Source organism: Lactuca saligna, chromosome 7, assembly GCF_052625555.1.
Source record: "Lactuca saligna cultivar CGN05327 chromosome 7, ASM5262555v1, whole genome shotgun sequence".
NCBI classification, from domain to species: Eukaryota; Viridiplantae; Streptophyta; class Magnoliopsida; order Asterales; family Asteraceae; genus Lactuca; species Lactuca saligna.
Window position 1 is genome coordinate 52,912,912 of NC_136423.1, and position 16,556 is coordinate 52,929,467.

The window sequence follows — 16,556 nt, forward strand, 5'->3', positions numbered from 1 at the left end:
TAAAACGTAGTTTTAAAAATCTAAAGGGGGTTTTTGGCTTAACTTTTCAAATCCAAAAGTCATTTTTGAAAAAGGAAAAAAAAAAAAACAAAACAAAAGATGTTTGGTAAAGCTAGTTTTAAAGTTAATTTTTGAGTTTTTATACAAGGAAAATGAACTTTTTGAAAAAATCAGAAAATTCTGATTTTTTGTAACTTTTTCAAAAAAGATTTTTGTGCTTTTAAAAGTTAAGTTAAACACTCCTAAATACGGTTTTGTGATAAAAATATAAATTTACACAATTGGTCCTTGTGATTGGTAAAAAATGCCACTACAAGTACTTTTTAGGAAAGTTTATTATTATTGGTCCTTTTCAAGTTTAAAACGCACAAGATGGGTCATCATTTTATGCCAACCACAACGACCCATCGTGCTTGCTTTAAACCTGAAAATGACCAACTATGTTAAAAACTCCTCATAAGGACTTGCAGTGGTATTTTCTACCAAGCACAAGGACCATTTGTATAATTTTATCTAACAAAAATGAATGAAAAAGAGTATGCTACAGCACACAATAAGCTAAATCCTAATCCCCAAATTCAAAAAATAAAAAAAGTATAGAACCTTAAAGTTGATAAATTACATAACATAAAAATGTTAAACTTTATGTAAATTTACACCACATTAGGTACATATCTCATTTACATTTGAGAAACATGATACATTTAACAATTAATTATCCGGATATGAAAAAAAATACGAGTGTGCCATTGAGTGATTTATTTAAGGTAGTGATGGGGAAAGAGTAGGCTTTGTGACTTTAAGTTCACCACAGTTGCTGATATACAAAGTCTTTTGAGGCCTATCCCAAATTGCACGTGCATTTTTAGCTCTTCCATCTCCAAGAAACTCTGCCAAATCATTATATTGTCGAATTCTTTCCCCTGGTTTGTATGTTGGAATTGAAGATATACTTGCCACCACATCCATACCTATAACAAAAATATTACTATTAATAACAACCTTCTTTTATTTGTTTGTGTACTATGTAGCATTGTACTATAATGATTACGATTGAGAAGGGTATATATGTCTTTTAACAAAACAACCTCACACATTACACAACCCTAATCATGATGCCAAAGTGAATATATGCTTAGTAGATCTAACTTGAATATCATAGTTAGTACTAGAAATCTTGCAAAAGCAGTAGGAAATCTGAATCAAAGTTCCAATTCCAATCCTTAACTTCTATGGCATAATACTGAAATTAACGAAATGGGTTTCAATTCCTTTCCTACAACAATGGTTTTAAACACGAATTTAATCAAATGTTTAAGAGAATTGAAGTTACCTTCAAGAACAGAACCAAAAACGATATTTCTACCATCAAGATCAGGGCAAGGACCAGGGCCAGTTGTGATCATGAACTCCACATTATGATAATTCGGATCAAGTTTAATATCGTCGTCGTCGTCGTTTTCCGATAAACAGAGTGATAAAACGCCGCCCTTTGTGTGCCCTAATTGGAAAGCCTTGGGGTCGATACTCTCTGTATTTCTAACCAAACCTACCGGCGGCTTAACTTCTCCTTTATCCCTCCGTCCTTGATGCCCCGCCATAAAAAACCGACCGGGAAAGATCTTCTGGATTAGCGTTCCTTTATAGTACCCAGAGACGCCGGTGCACATGGATTTGAAATTGGATACGGTGATTGGGACGAGGTTGCCGTAGAGGCCGAGGACGATGCGGCCGACGGGTTCGGTATCGGGACAGAGGGCGAGATCTGATCCTAGGGTTCGGGTTTGGAAGTAGCTAGGGCAGATACTGAAGTCCATGAAGACGCGGTCAGTAATGGTGGTGTCAGGTTGTTTTTGAGGTGGTGAGGCTATGGAGAGGGAGGGGAGGGAGAGAGCGGTGGTGGTGGAGGAGAGGAAGAGAAGAGAGCGGCGGTGAAGGTGGAGTTTGGAGAGAGGGGCAGATGGAGGAGGGTAAGGAGGGAGCGTGGCGGAGGTAGTGGTGGTTGTAGTTGAGCAGCCCATGGTGACGACGGAGCATGACGGAAGGAGGTGGGGGAAAGGACGAGTTGATATGTAGGTGTGATTTTGTGTGTTCCTGGATAATACACGGTCATCCGAGTGGGGCCACTTGCAAAAGTACTTTTATGGATTTTTACTTAGTTAAGTTATTAGGATGTAATAGGAATCAAACGGCAACTAAAATAAGCGAAGACCGATTAAAGAGTAAATCATGAACCAAAATAACCGGTTTTGATTTGTTTTATTAGGAAGTGTTCTGTCAAAAAAGGTGTATGGTACCCAAACCTGACCGCACTCGAAATAACCAAAAGCTGAAAATTATGGATTTGAGAATCAGGAACCAATACTACTAATTTGTTCCAACCGGTCCGGTTACAGTTCGGTTTTACTGTTAAAAAAACTAATACATATGACTTACTTGCTCTTTGTTTTTTAAGAGATAAATGACTATAGTATGCAAACCATATTTGTAGAAGATGTTTGTTTTTAAAATTTGTAGGATATAGAAACGATATTAAACCAAATTGGTCATAGATGATATTAAACAAACAAACTATATATACATACATATATTAACCACATTGATTTCTAGATGATAGTTAAAAATGATGGCGATATGGGGTGAGGATGGTGGTGATAAACATGGCGACGACGATGGTGGTGGTCGTGATGGCGAAGGGAGTGATAGTGTTGGCGTAGGTGGAAGTGTTGGAGGTGGAGGAAAACGGTGGTAACGGTGGTGGTGACGGCAGGTGTGGAGGATGCGGTGGTGGTGGCGGCGATGACAGAGGTGGAGGTGGTGGTTGTTGAGGTGGCGGAGGGGTAAAGGTGTTTAAAAATATCAATTATACCCGATCCGAAATTATCTAACATTTAATAAATCCGAAATTTCATATTCTAATTCAAATAATGATTTTATACTTTAATTTTATTTTACATTTAATCTTATTACAACACCCTTACCCACTCTCCTTCTTAAATCGATGTTGGAAACTTGCTCTTTATGACAAATACGATGAAAAGAAAGGTTACTCAATCCTTTTTTGGAATGATTGAAAGGTTGATAGAAACACATACATACACTATGCATGTTATGTGCATTCAATCGTAAAGTAGGGAATGAGAAGAAAGACTGTGACATCTTCATTTTCACGGCCAGAAAAGATCGATTTTGTTTATGCTTTATAAAAATCAGAGTACCTCTTTTAATAAAAATGTTGCGGAATTTGTTCCCATTAAAACATGATAAATACGCTATCAAAGCATTTTCGAAGAAAAGTATTTTTAATTCGTTTTAAAATATTTTGGATGTCATCGTCAATACAGAAACATAAGCATAAACAGAATTTACATTTATTTACACTAGTGATCTACATCTCTTTAATCTCTTAGTGTAATGTGACTCATCTCAACACCTGTAATATAAATAAACTGAGTGGGTCAGGTTGGAAAACCTGGTGAATACATAGGGTTTTCAACCCACAATAATATAATTATTATGTTTAAATAATCAAACAATCGACCCAATTACCCATCCCCATTATCATCTTTACTCTTAAGGATCTATCCTAAGAGTCATCTATCCCACATTCGTTCATTCTGAAGTCCTTTGCTTCCAGAGTTATAGGACTGACACTAAATCCATAGCTGCCAATGCTCGTTCGTAAAACACTAATTCCATAGCTGTTGGGTACTAAATCCATAGCTACCAGTGTTTATCTAATATGTAATAAGTCCATAGCTACCAATTCCTAACAGGTACTAAGTCCATAGCTACCAGTGTTTGTCCAATAGGCACTAAGTCCATAGCTGCTGATGTTATTTGTTAGGCACTAAGTATATAGCTGCCAATGTTTACTCACATCATTTTTTTTATCTCTCATCATTCATCTACCCATCTCATACGCAACATATTTGTATATTTAAAATACGTATATAGTTCAAATCATTTAAAACATGTATAAAAAAACGTTCATCCAGCACAAACAGCAAGTATTCAGATAATATGCACACATAGCACGTAGTTTATATAAAATACTTCATATTTATGTGTAAGATGAAAGTAACTATGCACTTACATGAGAAGGTGGTGACTCGGTACTCGGACATCGCTTCGTTTACTTTAAAATAATTTCCTTCGACGAAACCTAGTATTATTACCACTAGCTTTTAGTCTAATATTTACCGTGACTAATTATTAGTCTTATTATTATTATTATTATTATTATTATTATTATTATTATTATTATTATTATATAAGCGTTTAAACAATATTTTTCAACCACTATGTACAGACAGCGACCAGACATAAAACACCAGAGGGCATGACCATTTTGGTGTATAACACTTCTAAAATCCAACAACCCTATGCGGCCATTTAAACCAGATTCCCCGTACCGCAAGTAGTTAAAAAGATATTGTAACGACACTTATATAAGTCATAATAATAGCTCAAATATTTATTATAAGCTCATAATAACAATATTAATTTTAAATATAAGCTATATTAAAATAGGTTAAGCATAACTTACTTACAATGGATTTTAGCTAGGAGTCGGGCTCTGTAAGGGCAGAAGTTCGTCGCTAAATCTTTTTAAGAAAGATTCGTGCAGTGCTTCAGCGCTCACTTTACTATACTAAAAACTACAAAAAGAGAAGTCGAATCACGAGGGACCGAAATACTCGGGGGATAAGGAGAGAAAGACTCTTGAATCAAGAGAATGGTGCAAGAAATATAAGAGCCCAAGGCCCTTATTTATACTAATTAAATTTTCAAAAACTACCCTTCATAATTACTTAATAAAATTTTAGTTATATAAACAACTAAACAAACCCTTTATAATACTATTTTAAATAGATTTAACGATATTTGTACTAAACTAATGTTGAAAGAACTCAACATTAGTCTTATAATGACCGCATCGTCGATACATTTCTAATGATATATACATATGTATATATATATGTGTACGTATATATGATTTATACTTTATTTTAATACGTAAATATGTTATTATATTTTTTAACTCGTTCATACGAACTCTGTTTTTGACGTTATTTATATCCACGCGTAGGTGGAGACGTACTTTACAACTTTCGTTTAGACTCTGTCAGTTAATTTTGACTTTATTTTTAAAGTTATATTTTTAACAGGCCGGGACAAGATTGGTCCGTTAAAATCTCATAACTTCTTCATCCGATGTCCATTTTCGTCTGTCTTTTTATCGTTACGCTACTAATAAAGAGATCTTCGATTCTCATTTAGGTTGTGTCGACTAAAAACCGCTCGATCTACTATTTGAATTTCGGGCTGTACACTATTAATCTGAAACTTCGAAAAATCATAACTTCCTCATACGAAGTCAGATTTGGGCGTTATTTTTATGGACACTTTCGGTTTAACGTATTCTACGACTTTTGTTTAGATCACTAAGTCTAAATCTCGCTCCATTGTAAATTCACTATTTACGTTTCCCGGTATCGTGTCGGTTCCGTCGCGAAACTTCGACGGGTCATAACTTCTTCGTTATAACTCGGATTTCGGCGGTCTTTATATGTACGGAAACCTTGTAACATATACTACAAATTGGTTAAGATTATTTATTCTAAATAATATTTTTCCAAAAAGTCATTTTCGATACTTATTGCCTCTAAATTGACTAGACCCAAATCTACGGGCGTTACAAAGACAATAGCGCTCGATCAAGAGAAGTAATAGGGGTCGACGAGGTTGAAACTAGTATGGGTCCACATAATTGTAGGCGACAATTATCCACCATTTCGTTCCTCAATTCATGGCATGAAGCAATTTACGGTTGGAACCAATTTTGATTGAAGAGTATTTAATGCCTTAGAAGATATTGCCACAAAAAAGAAAGGGATTATTCACCTGGTTCGGCTTGTTTTGATCGATCATTTGTAAAATGATTTAAGATGATCTTACCTCACGTGATGTTGTGTTACACTGGTGGTTAGGTGGTAATGTTAGTGACTAGACGCAACAAAAATGTGCCAAAAAGTGGCCACTATGGCTTGAACCAACGATAAACAACTCTAATGTATCTTAAGAATGTGTAATTTGACAAACATTTGAGGTAGTTTGAAAGCTTTATAAGTTTGATAAAAACTTTAGGAGTTGTTAAATTTGGAGTTGTCGTTAAACTTTCATGTAAAATCGAACCTTATAATATTATGTCTTAAACCTCTTCACGATGACCATCTGTTAACGGATCATACGATGTACGATCTTCATCATCACCAACGTGAAGTTTACTTGTTTATTAAGTGTTCAGATTCATAAGCTTTGTGATTAGGATCTTATCTTTGTATAGTTGTGTTTAAATCCCTTATTTGTAGGGATTTCCTTATATTAGTTAGATTACCCTGTTATAGAAGTTATTCTAGGGTTCATTGTAAAACATGACTTTATGCGTTCTCTCTTTGTGAGAGTTATTAATCAAAATTAGTTTTTGATTGTTTCTTGTTCCATATTGCTTGATTTTAATACTTACAATCCTTTAGTTAGTATATAGCAAACACTCTAATTTCCTCAAGCAATGTCTACCTCCACCAATTCTTCAAATCCAACCTCTGGATCTACATCTACATATAAAATTCCATTTTTCGATGAGAAAAACTTCACTATGTAGAAAAGCAAGGATATGGTTTTCACTGAAACCATGGACTATAACATGCTAGACATCATAAAAAGGATCCTTTTATTCTAACTTTCACTGAGATGAAAAACGGTGTTCCTGGTGAACTAAAAAGAACTCATGGTCATGCATACACTGAATATGAAAAGAAGCTGGTCAATCTTGATGTTCATGCTTGTGCTGCCATCATTAGTGCATTGCCTTATGAGATCTATCATCTTGTTTAGAACTGATTATCTGGAAAAGAGATGATGGATATGTTGAATGTTGCTTATGAAGGGATTGGTGAAGTCAAGGCTACTAAGGATAACAACCTAAATCAAAAGTATAAGCATTTCTTCGCACACATGAATGAAACCCTTACTCAGACTTTTAATCATTTTAATTGTCTTGTGAATGATATGTGAAGGTTTAATGCTTTAAAGCATGAATATGTTCTTGTGATAAAATTCTTAGACTCTTTAGATGACAATTAGGAACATCATGTTGATGTTCTAAAAACCAGTGAAAATATCAAAAACATGGATTTGCAGAGTTTGTTTGTAAATCTACGCTACCATGAAGAATCCAAGATTATGCGTAACGATATCATGAAGGAAAACTTCAAAGATAAATCCTCTTCCTTTATCTCAAAGAAATCAAGACCTGTCCATGACAGTGACAACGACAACACTGATCATGTTGATTTTGAGGATGATTACTATGTTGAGTTAGCCTTAAGTGTTGCTATGATTGTGAAGCACTTTGGGAAGTATGAAAAATGAAAGAAGTTTAGTGGATCAAGAAATTCCAATTGTGGAGGCACAGATCACTTTGCAGGGGACTCTAAAATGAAGAAGAATGACTCAAAGGAAGAGTCATATGAAGTAAAGTACAAAAGGTTGGTTTCTTATCTCAATAAACAAAATCTAGGTTCTAAGTTCCTGCTGGTTGAAGAGGAAGAATGGGTCGAAGAAGAGGAATCCTCTGATAGGGCTGTCCGTTTGGATGGATCAGTTCGATCTGATCCAATTAAGTAAATCCAAATTGATTCGGTTTTCAAAATATAGATCCAAATTGTCCAAACTAAATTCAAATCTGATGCAATCTCATTACAATTCGGTTGGATCAGTTTTTATAATTCGGTTTTCAAAAGGCATAACATTTTAAAATGACATATAATTATAATATAGTGACATCGCCATTTTCACGGCCAGAAAAGACCGATTTTGTTTATGCTTTGTAAAAATCAGAGTACTTCTTTTCATAAAAATATTACGGAATTTGTTCCCAGAAAAACACGATAAATACGTTATCAAATTTTTTTTGAAGAAATGTATTTTATTCATTTTAAAACATTTGGGATGTCATCGTCAATACAGAAACATAAGCATAAACAAAACTTACATTTATTTACACTAGTGATCTACATTTCTTTAATCTCTTAGTGTAATGTGACTTCATATGAACACCTGTAATATAAATAAACTGAGTGGGTCAGGTTGGGAAACCTAGTGAGTAGATAGGCTTTCAACCCACAATAATATAATTATTATGTTTAAACAATCAAACAATCAACCCAATTACACGTCCCCATTATCTTCCTTACTCTTAAGATTCTACCCTAAGGGTCATCTATCCTGCATTCGTTCATTCTGAAGTCCTTCGCTTCTAGGGTTATAGGACTGGCACTAAGTCCATAGCTGCCAATGCTTATTCGTAAAGCACTAATTCCATAGCTGCTAAAGTTCATTCATCGGGTACTAAATCCATAGCTACCAGTGTCTAGTCACTAAGTCCATAGCTACCAACATTTATCTATCAGGTACTAAGTCCATAGCTACCAACATTTATTCAATAGACACTAATTCCATAGCTGTCAATGATCATTCATATCATCTGTTATCTCTCATCATTCATCTACCCATGTTATACCCAACATATTTGTAGATATAAATTACGTATACAGTTTAAATCATTTAAAACTTGTATAAAATCGTTCATCCAGCATAGATAGCAAGTATACAGATAATATGCACACATAGCACGTAGTTTATATAAAAATACTTCATATTTATGTGTAAGATGAAAGGGACCATGCACTCACCTGAAAGGTGGTGACTCAGCACTTGGACAACGCTTCGATACTCTCAAAACAATTTTCCTTCAATAAAACCTAGTATCAATACCACTACGGTTTAGTGTAACGATAACTGCAACAAATTAATAGTCTGACTATTATTACTATTATATAAGCGTTAAGAAACAATCTTATATAACTCATAATAATAGCCCAAATAATCATTATAAGTTCCTAATAACGTTATTATACTAAAACATAAGCTATACTAAAGATAGGGTATGTATAGCTCACTTACAACGTGTTTACTTGGAAACTGGATCTGCTGGAGCAGAATTTCTGAGCCGAAGGCTCTTTCTTTCAGAGCCATCAGGCGCTCCGGGGCTTCCGCCTCGTGCTAGGGGGTTCCCTAAGCTTTTTTGGGGTGTTTCTGGAGGTTTAGAGAGTGTTTCTAGAGAGAGAAATAAGGGGTGAAGGTGTGAGGTTGAGGGTTGCCCCGACACCTTTATTTATAGTGCTCATGGAGTGTCACCACATCGTGGTGGCTCTCACCACGTCGTGGTGTTGTGTAGGCTCCAAGGTTTCATCTGGTGCTGACACGTGGCATCGCACACAGGGTGGAAATCAGCTGATTTTCAAAAATCCATAACGTTCGCATACGAGCTCCGTTTTTGACGTTCTTTATATCCACGCGTAGGTAAAAATAAGATCTACAACTTTCACTTTGACTCCATTGGCTAATTCTCTACCGATCTCAAATTTAACAGTAGGAGGCGTTTAGACTATTAAATGGCCGCGAAGAATTCGTAACTCCTTCATATGCACTCCATTTTCGTCTATCTTTTTAGCATTGAGTTCCTATTAATGAGATCTTCAACTCTTATTTAGGTTGCCTAAGCCAAAAAACGCTCGAACTAAAATTCGAGTTTCGGATCGTGCACTTCTAAGCCGAATCTTCGAAAAATCATAAGGGCGTTCTTTTAATGGATGCTCTTGGGTTAACGTATTCTATGACTTTCATTTAGATTGATAAGGATAAATATCGCTATATCGTAAATTCACTATTTACGTTTCCCAGTATCGTGCCGGTTCCGTCGCGAAACTTCGATGGGTCATAACTTCTTGGTTATAACTCGGATTTCGGCGGTCCTTATATGTATGGAAACCTTGTAACATATTCTAAAACTTGGTTAAGATTATTTATTGTAAATAATATTTTGCCGAAAAGTCATTTTCGACACTTATTGCCTCTAATTTGACTAGCCCGGATCTACGGGCGTTACAATTATCTCCCCCTTAGGATGATTACGTCCCGGAATCATCAACAAAACAGGGCTCGTATAATGATTCCATACGTCATCTCTTCATCCAAGGTAATAATTATAACTTCTATATCCCTTCAAGTCTATCTCTTAGACTTATTGACTGTAAGCAGTACTCGATCGTGCACCTGCTTTGTATCTCAGGTTAGACTCCAAATTATGACCTACGATCATGTGATGCACGTTTTGACTTAAGTCTCTTATAGTTATATTCCAAAACAGACTATACCTTCCTTCATGTTCTAATGTAATATAATCACATTTTAAAAGGTAACATTTCTAGCTACAAGCAACTTTTCGTGATACCTCTACTGATAACTTTTTATTCCAATCTTTTGTCTTAAGTCAGATGCTACATCGAACTTGATTTTCTAAGTCACATAGCATACTCAGCATAGTCAAACTCAATTCGATATGACCACTAGGGTTGGAATATAAACAATCTTTTTAGTCATTACCGAAATGATGGTAACGACATACTTGAATAAAACAGTATCAATTACTAGCTTCTTGGTAACCTTGTGACTTTCCTTGATCCAAGCGTGAGTCCTATGCTTCCGGTAGTATATGCATCTACTACCTCTCACACCTACTCATACTCGTCCCAAGTATTGTCTCACAATTTTCCAAGTCACCATACAAGAAAATCACATAACAGTTTAACATATCAGATAGCAAAACGAAGGCTTCATTATTTCTTGAAACTATTACATAGGTGTTCAAGATCACTCTAGACTATGCATCTAATAGGATACATCATATTGTTCAATCTCTTAGGCTACCTCATAACTTGATCTTCGGGTATGGATTTCTCATCCTTGGTTCCTTGCATTGTTTTCCGCTTCGTTGAGGATCATGTGGAATGCCCTTGGCCTTGGTGGTGTGTTTGGATTTGCTGCTTCGTTTTTCTTTGGGAAATTTCTAGACATGTGCCCCTTGCATCCACATCCGTAGCATACTTTATCATTATGTGTGCAGTCCTTGGAATAGCGACCAGTCCTTCCACACTTGTAACAAGTCACTTCTTCATTGCACATCCCACAATGCTTCTTCTTGCATTTATCACACCACCTCGCTTCACCTCCTTCTCCTCCTCCAAGCTTTGAGAATTTTTTGTCGTTGTTGGACCTTGAAGATCCTTCAAACTTCCGCTTCTCTCCCGCTTTATCTTTTTCTAGACCCTTTTCTCTTATCTGGGTCTCTACGTTCTTAGCTGCCCTAACAACTGTTTCAAGGTAGTTGCCATTTTGACCATTGGGCCAAAGTCAGTGGGCAATCCGTTAGCAAACCTATCAATCTTGGAGAGTTCAGTATGAACCAAGTAGGGAAATAGCTTCATCCTCTCGGTGAATGCGGTGACATAGTCATCAACACTCATGTTCCCTTTCTTCAGGTTCTGAAACTCGTTGTTTAGGTCTATCAGATTTATCTCTAAGCAGTACTGCATTTTCAACTATTCCAAGAACTCTTCCCATGACATCTTAAGGCTTCTCCTCATGGTATCGTATCTGCCAATAACTTCCACCAGCTCAAGACTCCAGTTTTCAGCTATCTTACTACGAAGACAGTCTTCTGTTTCTCGCTACAACTGCAGCTCTCAAACACCATCTCCATCTCGGAGATCCAATCCATAATCTCAACCGGCTTTGGGCTTCCAGAATGGCTTGGTGGTTTGGCACCTAATAAGTTCTTATACATTCGTCCATCCTTGTAGTTTCCCTTTCCCGGGCCATTCCTTCGTTCTCCTTGAGTCCCCACTTAACTCACTTGGCGACTGTAGTTCCCTTCCTCTGATTGCTCGGGTTGTTCTATGGGCATGGTAGGTGCGTCCCTATTTTCGTGCAATATCTTCCTCATTTCCTTCCTTTGTTCAGCCATCATAGCCCGAATCACGGTTTGTACTCCAACCATGGTGATTGGCTCGGGTGCAACTTCTACTACAACTGGTACTTGTTGTATCACTGGGAACTAATCTCGGTTCCCATTTACATTCACGTTTCCGCTACGGGTCCTTGCCATCTTGATCTATACAGCAAATGAGGTGAATCTAGATCTTTATTTAGGATTGACGTTTAAATCGTCCTTATCACTCCGAAACGTTTATATGCTAGTTCTAATATTGTATTCGTACGTTTAGAATCCTAAACACATAAGGTTTCCAGATCCGGTCGGCAACAGAACATAGATCCGATCAAACGATAGCATAAAATATAACAAATCATTTAGCACGTAAAAGAAATTTAGGCATCATTCCTAAAATAAGCTAGTGCTTGTGTCTATTCAGGTGTATTACCTAAATCTATTAGACACACCCCTCACAATCATTGCTTAGCATGCTAAGTTTAAGTCTAGAAATAAATCCATAGCTTAAACTAATGCTCTGATACCAATTGTGACATCCTCATTTTCACGGCAAAAAAAGACCGATTTCGTTTATGCTTTGTAAAAATCAGAGTACTTCTTTTCATAAAAATGTTGTGGAATTTGTTCCCAGAAAAACACGATAAATACGTTATCAAAATATTTTCGAAGAAACATATTTTATTCATTTTAAAACGTTTGGGATGTCATCGTCAATACAGAAACATAAGCATAAACATAACTTACATTTATTTACACTAGTGATCTACATCTCTTTAATCTCTCAGTGTAATGTGACTTCATATCAACACCTGTAATATAAATAAACTTAGTGGGTCAAGTTGGGAAACATGGTGAGTACATAGGGTTCAACCCACAATAATATAATTAGTATGTTTAAACAATCAACAAACAACCCAATTACACGTCCCCATTATCTTCCTTACTCTTAAGAGTCTACCCTAAGGGTCATCGATCCTGCATTCGTTCATTCTGAAGTCCTTCTCTTCCAGGGTTATAGGACTGGCACTAAGTCCATAGCAGTCAATGCTTATTCGTAAAACACTAATTCCATAGCTGCTAAAGTTCATTCATCGGGTACTAAATCCATAGCTACCAGTGTCTAGTCACTAAGTCCATAGCTACCAACGTTTATCTATCAGGTACTAAGTCCATAGCTACCAGCATTTATTCAATAGGCACTAGTTCCATAGCTGCCAATGATCATTCATATCATCTTTTATCTCTCATCATTCATCTACCTATGTTATACCCAACATATTTGTAGATATAAATTACGTATACAGTTTAAATCATTTAAAACTTGTATAAAATCGTTCATCCCGCATAGATAGCAAGTATACAGATAATATGCACACATAGCACGTAGTTTATATAAAATACTTAATATTTATGTATAAGATGAAAGGGACCATGCACTCACCTGAAAGGTGGTGACTCAGCACTTGGACAGCACTTTGATACTCTCAAAACAATTTTCCTTCAATAAAACCTAGTATCAATACCACTAGGGTTTAGTCTAACGATGACTGCAACAAATTAATAGTCTGACTATTATTACTATTGTATAAGCATTAAGAAACACTCTTATATAACTCATAATAATAGCCCAAATAATTATTATAAGTTCCTAATAATGTTATTATACTAAAACATAAGCTATACTAAAGATAGGGTAGGTATAGCTCATTTACAACGGGTTTCCTTGGAAATCGGGCTCTTCAGGAGCAGAGTTTCTGAGCCGAAGGCTCTTCCTTTTGGAGCCGTCAGGCGCTCCGGGGCTTCCGCCTCGTGCTAGGGGGTTCCCTATGCTTTTTTTTTTTGGGGGGGGGGGGTGTTTCAGGAGGTTTAGAGAGTGTTTCTAGAGAGAGAAAGGGTGAAGGTGTGAGGTTGAGGGTTGCTCCGGAACCTCTATTTATAGTGCTCATGGAGCGTCACCACGTCGTGGTGGCTCTCACCACGTCGTGGTGTTGCGTAGGATCCAAGGTTTCGCCTAGTTCTAACACGTGGCGTCGCACACACAGTGAAAATCAGCCGATTTTCAAAAACTCATAACTTTCGCATACGAGCTCCGTTTTCGACGTTCTTTATATACACGCGTAGGTAAAAATAAGATCTACAACTTTCATTTGGACTCCATAACTTTCGCATATCAGTTTTTATTAACGAGATCTTCAAATCTTATTTAGGTCGCATAAGGCAGAAAATGCTCAAACTAAAATTCGAGTTTCAGGTTGTGCACTGCTAAGGCGAATCTTCGAAAAATCATAATTTCCTCATACGAAGTCAGATTTGGTGGTTCTTTTTATGGAAGTTCTCGGTGTAACGTATTCTATGACTTTTTTTTAGATCGCTAAGGCTAAATCTCGCTCTATCGTAAATTTACTATTTACGTTTCCCAGTATCGTGTTGGTTCCGTCGCGAAACTTCGACGGGTCATAACTTATTCGTTATAACTCGGATTTCAGCGGTCTTTATATGTACGGAAACCTTGTAACATATACTACAACTTGGTTAAGATTATTTATTCTAAATAATATTTTGCCGAAAAATCATTTTCGACACTTATTGCCTCTAATTTAACTAACCCGAATCTACGGGTGTTTTAAATATTATCCAATTTTTACAGAAGAAGAAAAAAAAATTTTATTTAGTTGTAATTTAAAATTTATCAACAACTACTAAGAAGGTATATTATAATTTAATTTTTAATAGATAATAAACTTTTGAAAGAAAATGCATATTAATTTACTTTATTAGGTGAAACCTTCTGAACTTTGTTTGAAAAAACTAAATTATAAAACTAATAAATAATTATAGATATATTAAAAATAAATAAATAATAAATTGTTATTTATTTTTTTGAATTATTCGGTTCTTATTTTATAAACCAAACCAATCCAAAATCCAAAATAATAATTTGGTTTTTGGTGAAATCCAATGCACAAATCCGAATATTCAAACCAAATTGCCCAATTGGACAATTTTATTTTATTCAAATAGCGAAAAACCCTATCTTCTGATGAATAAGTCAAGGGAAATGATCTCTTTCTAATGGAAACCGTTGATATGGCATTCGTGGAAGAATCTAGCAGCGACTCCAACACTGTGGAAGCTGACATCTCTAAGGATGCTAGGGACTCCATGGATCATAATTAAGACTCTTCATCATTTTATCAGATTAAAAACTTTGTAACCTATTCTAATAATGAAAAAAATTACATGTTTGAGTATTTGCGCATCGATCTTTAAAAATCTAATCATGAGAAGTTTGAACTTATAAACAAATTAAAATCCTTAAACACAAATCTTTTACTCGGAGAGGAGTCTCTTTCACTAATGAGTTCTAAACTCAAAGAAGTTTCTCTTACTAATCATGAACTCATTAGTGAAAAATTTGCTACTCAAAAAGTTTCTAAAATTGTGACATCCCCATTTTCAGTGCCATAAAAGACCGATTTTGTTTATTCTTTATAAAAATCAGAGTACCTCTTTTAATAAAAATGTTACGGAATTTGTTCCCAGTAAAACATGATCAATATGTTATCAAAGCATTTCAGAAGAAAAATATTTTTATTCATTTTAAAACATTTGGGATGTCATCGTCAATACAGAAACATAAGCATAAACAGAACTTACATTCATTATCACTAGTGATTTATATCTCTTTAATCTCTTAGTGTAATGTGACTTCATATCAACACCTGTGATATAAATAAACTGAGTGGGTCAGGTTGGGAAACCTTGTGAGTACATTGGGTTTTCAACCCACAATAATATAATTATTATGTTTAATCTTCAAACAATTAATCAACCCAATTACCCATCCCCATTATCTTCTTTACTCTCAAGGATCTACCCTAAAAATCAGTTATTCCTCATTCATTTATTCCTTATTGATTATCCTAAGGAATTGGCACGAAGTCCATCATCACCGGGTTTAGGCACTAAGTCTGCATAGTTGCCAGGGTTTATACAACATGCACTAAGTCCGCATAGTCGCCAGAGTTTATACAACAGGCACTAATTCCGCATAGTCGTCAGGGTTTATACAACATGCACTAAGTCTGCATAGTCTCCAGGGTTTAGGTACCAAGTCTGCATAGTTTAGGCATCAAGTCTGCATGATCGGCAAGGTTTAGGCATTAAGTCTGCATAGTCGCCAAGGTGTAGAGTACACCGGCTGAACACATCGTTCACAGCACCTACAGGTTGCGAGTCTGCTAGTGTTCCACTGGACTGTCTAGAATACTCCGTGGTTGTCATCCATACTCTGCTAGATGATGGGTCCATCATTTGGGTAAAATTCTTCTCTCGTTGTTCACCTCTCACCCTTATCTCATGGTCTATATCACCTCTCATCTCATCATTTGACTCATATTTCATCTACCCATGTTTTACCAAACATATTTTGTAAATATAAAATACATATACAATTTAATTCATTTGAAGCATGTATAAAATCGTTCATCCAACATAGACAACAAGTATTCGGATCATATGCACACATAGCACGTAATTTATATAAAATACTTCATATCTATGTGTAAGATGAAAGTAACTATGCACTCACTACACGTAATTTATATTAAATACTCCATATATATGTGTAAGATGAAAG

General features: G+C 35.8%; 1 protein-coding gene across 1 annotated transcript; it reads right to left on the reverse strand.

Annotated features, from left to right (window-relative positions):
* Positions 1 to 586: 586 nt before the first annotated feature.
* On the reverse strand, positions 587 to 2,073 carry LOC145006146 (Cyclophilin-like peptidyl-prolyl cis-trans isomerase family protein). Its single transcript, XM_078965244.1, has 2 exons — positions 1,334 to 2,073; positions 587 to 971 (listed from the first exon to the last, which is right to left on the reverse strand). Exons 1-2 carry the CDS (start codon positions 2,019 to 2,021, stop codon positions 763 to 765), a joined length of 897 nt encoding a protein of 298 aa, XP_078821370.1. The 5' UTR covers positions 2,022 to 2,073; the 3' UTR covers positions 587 to 762.
* Between the last annotated feature and the right edge of the window lie 14,483 nt (positions 2,074 to 16,556).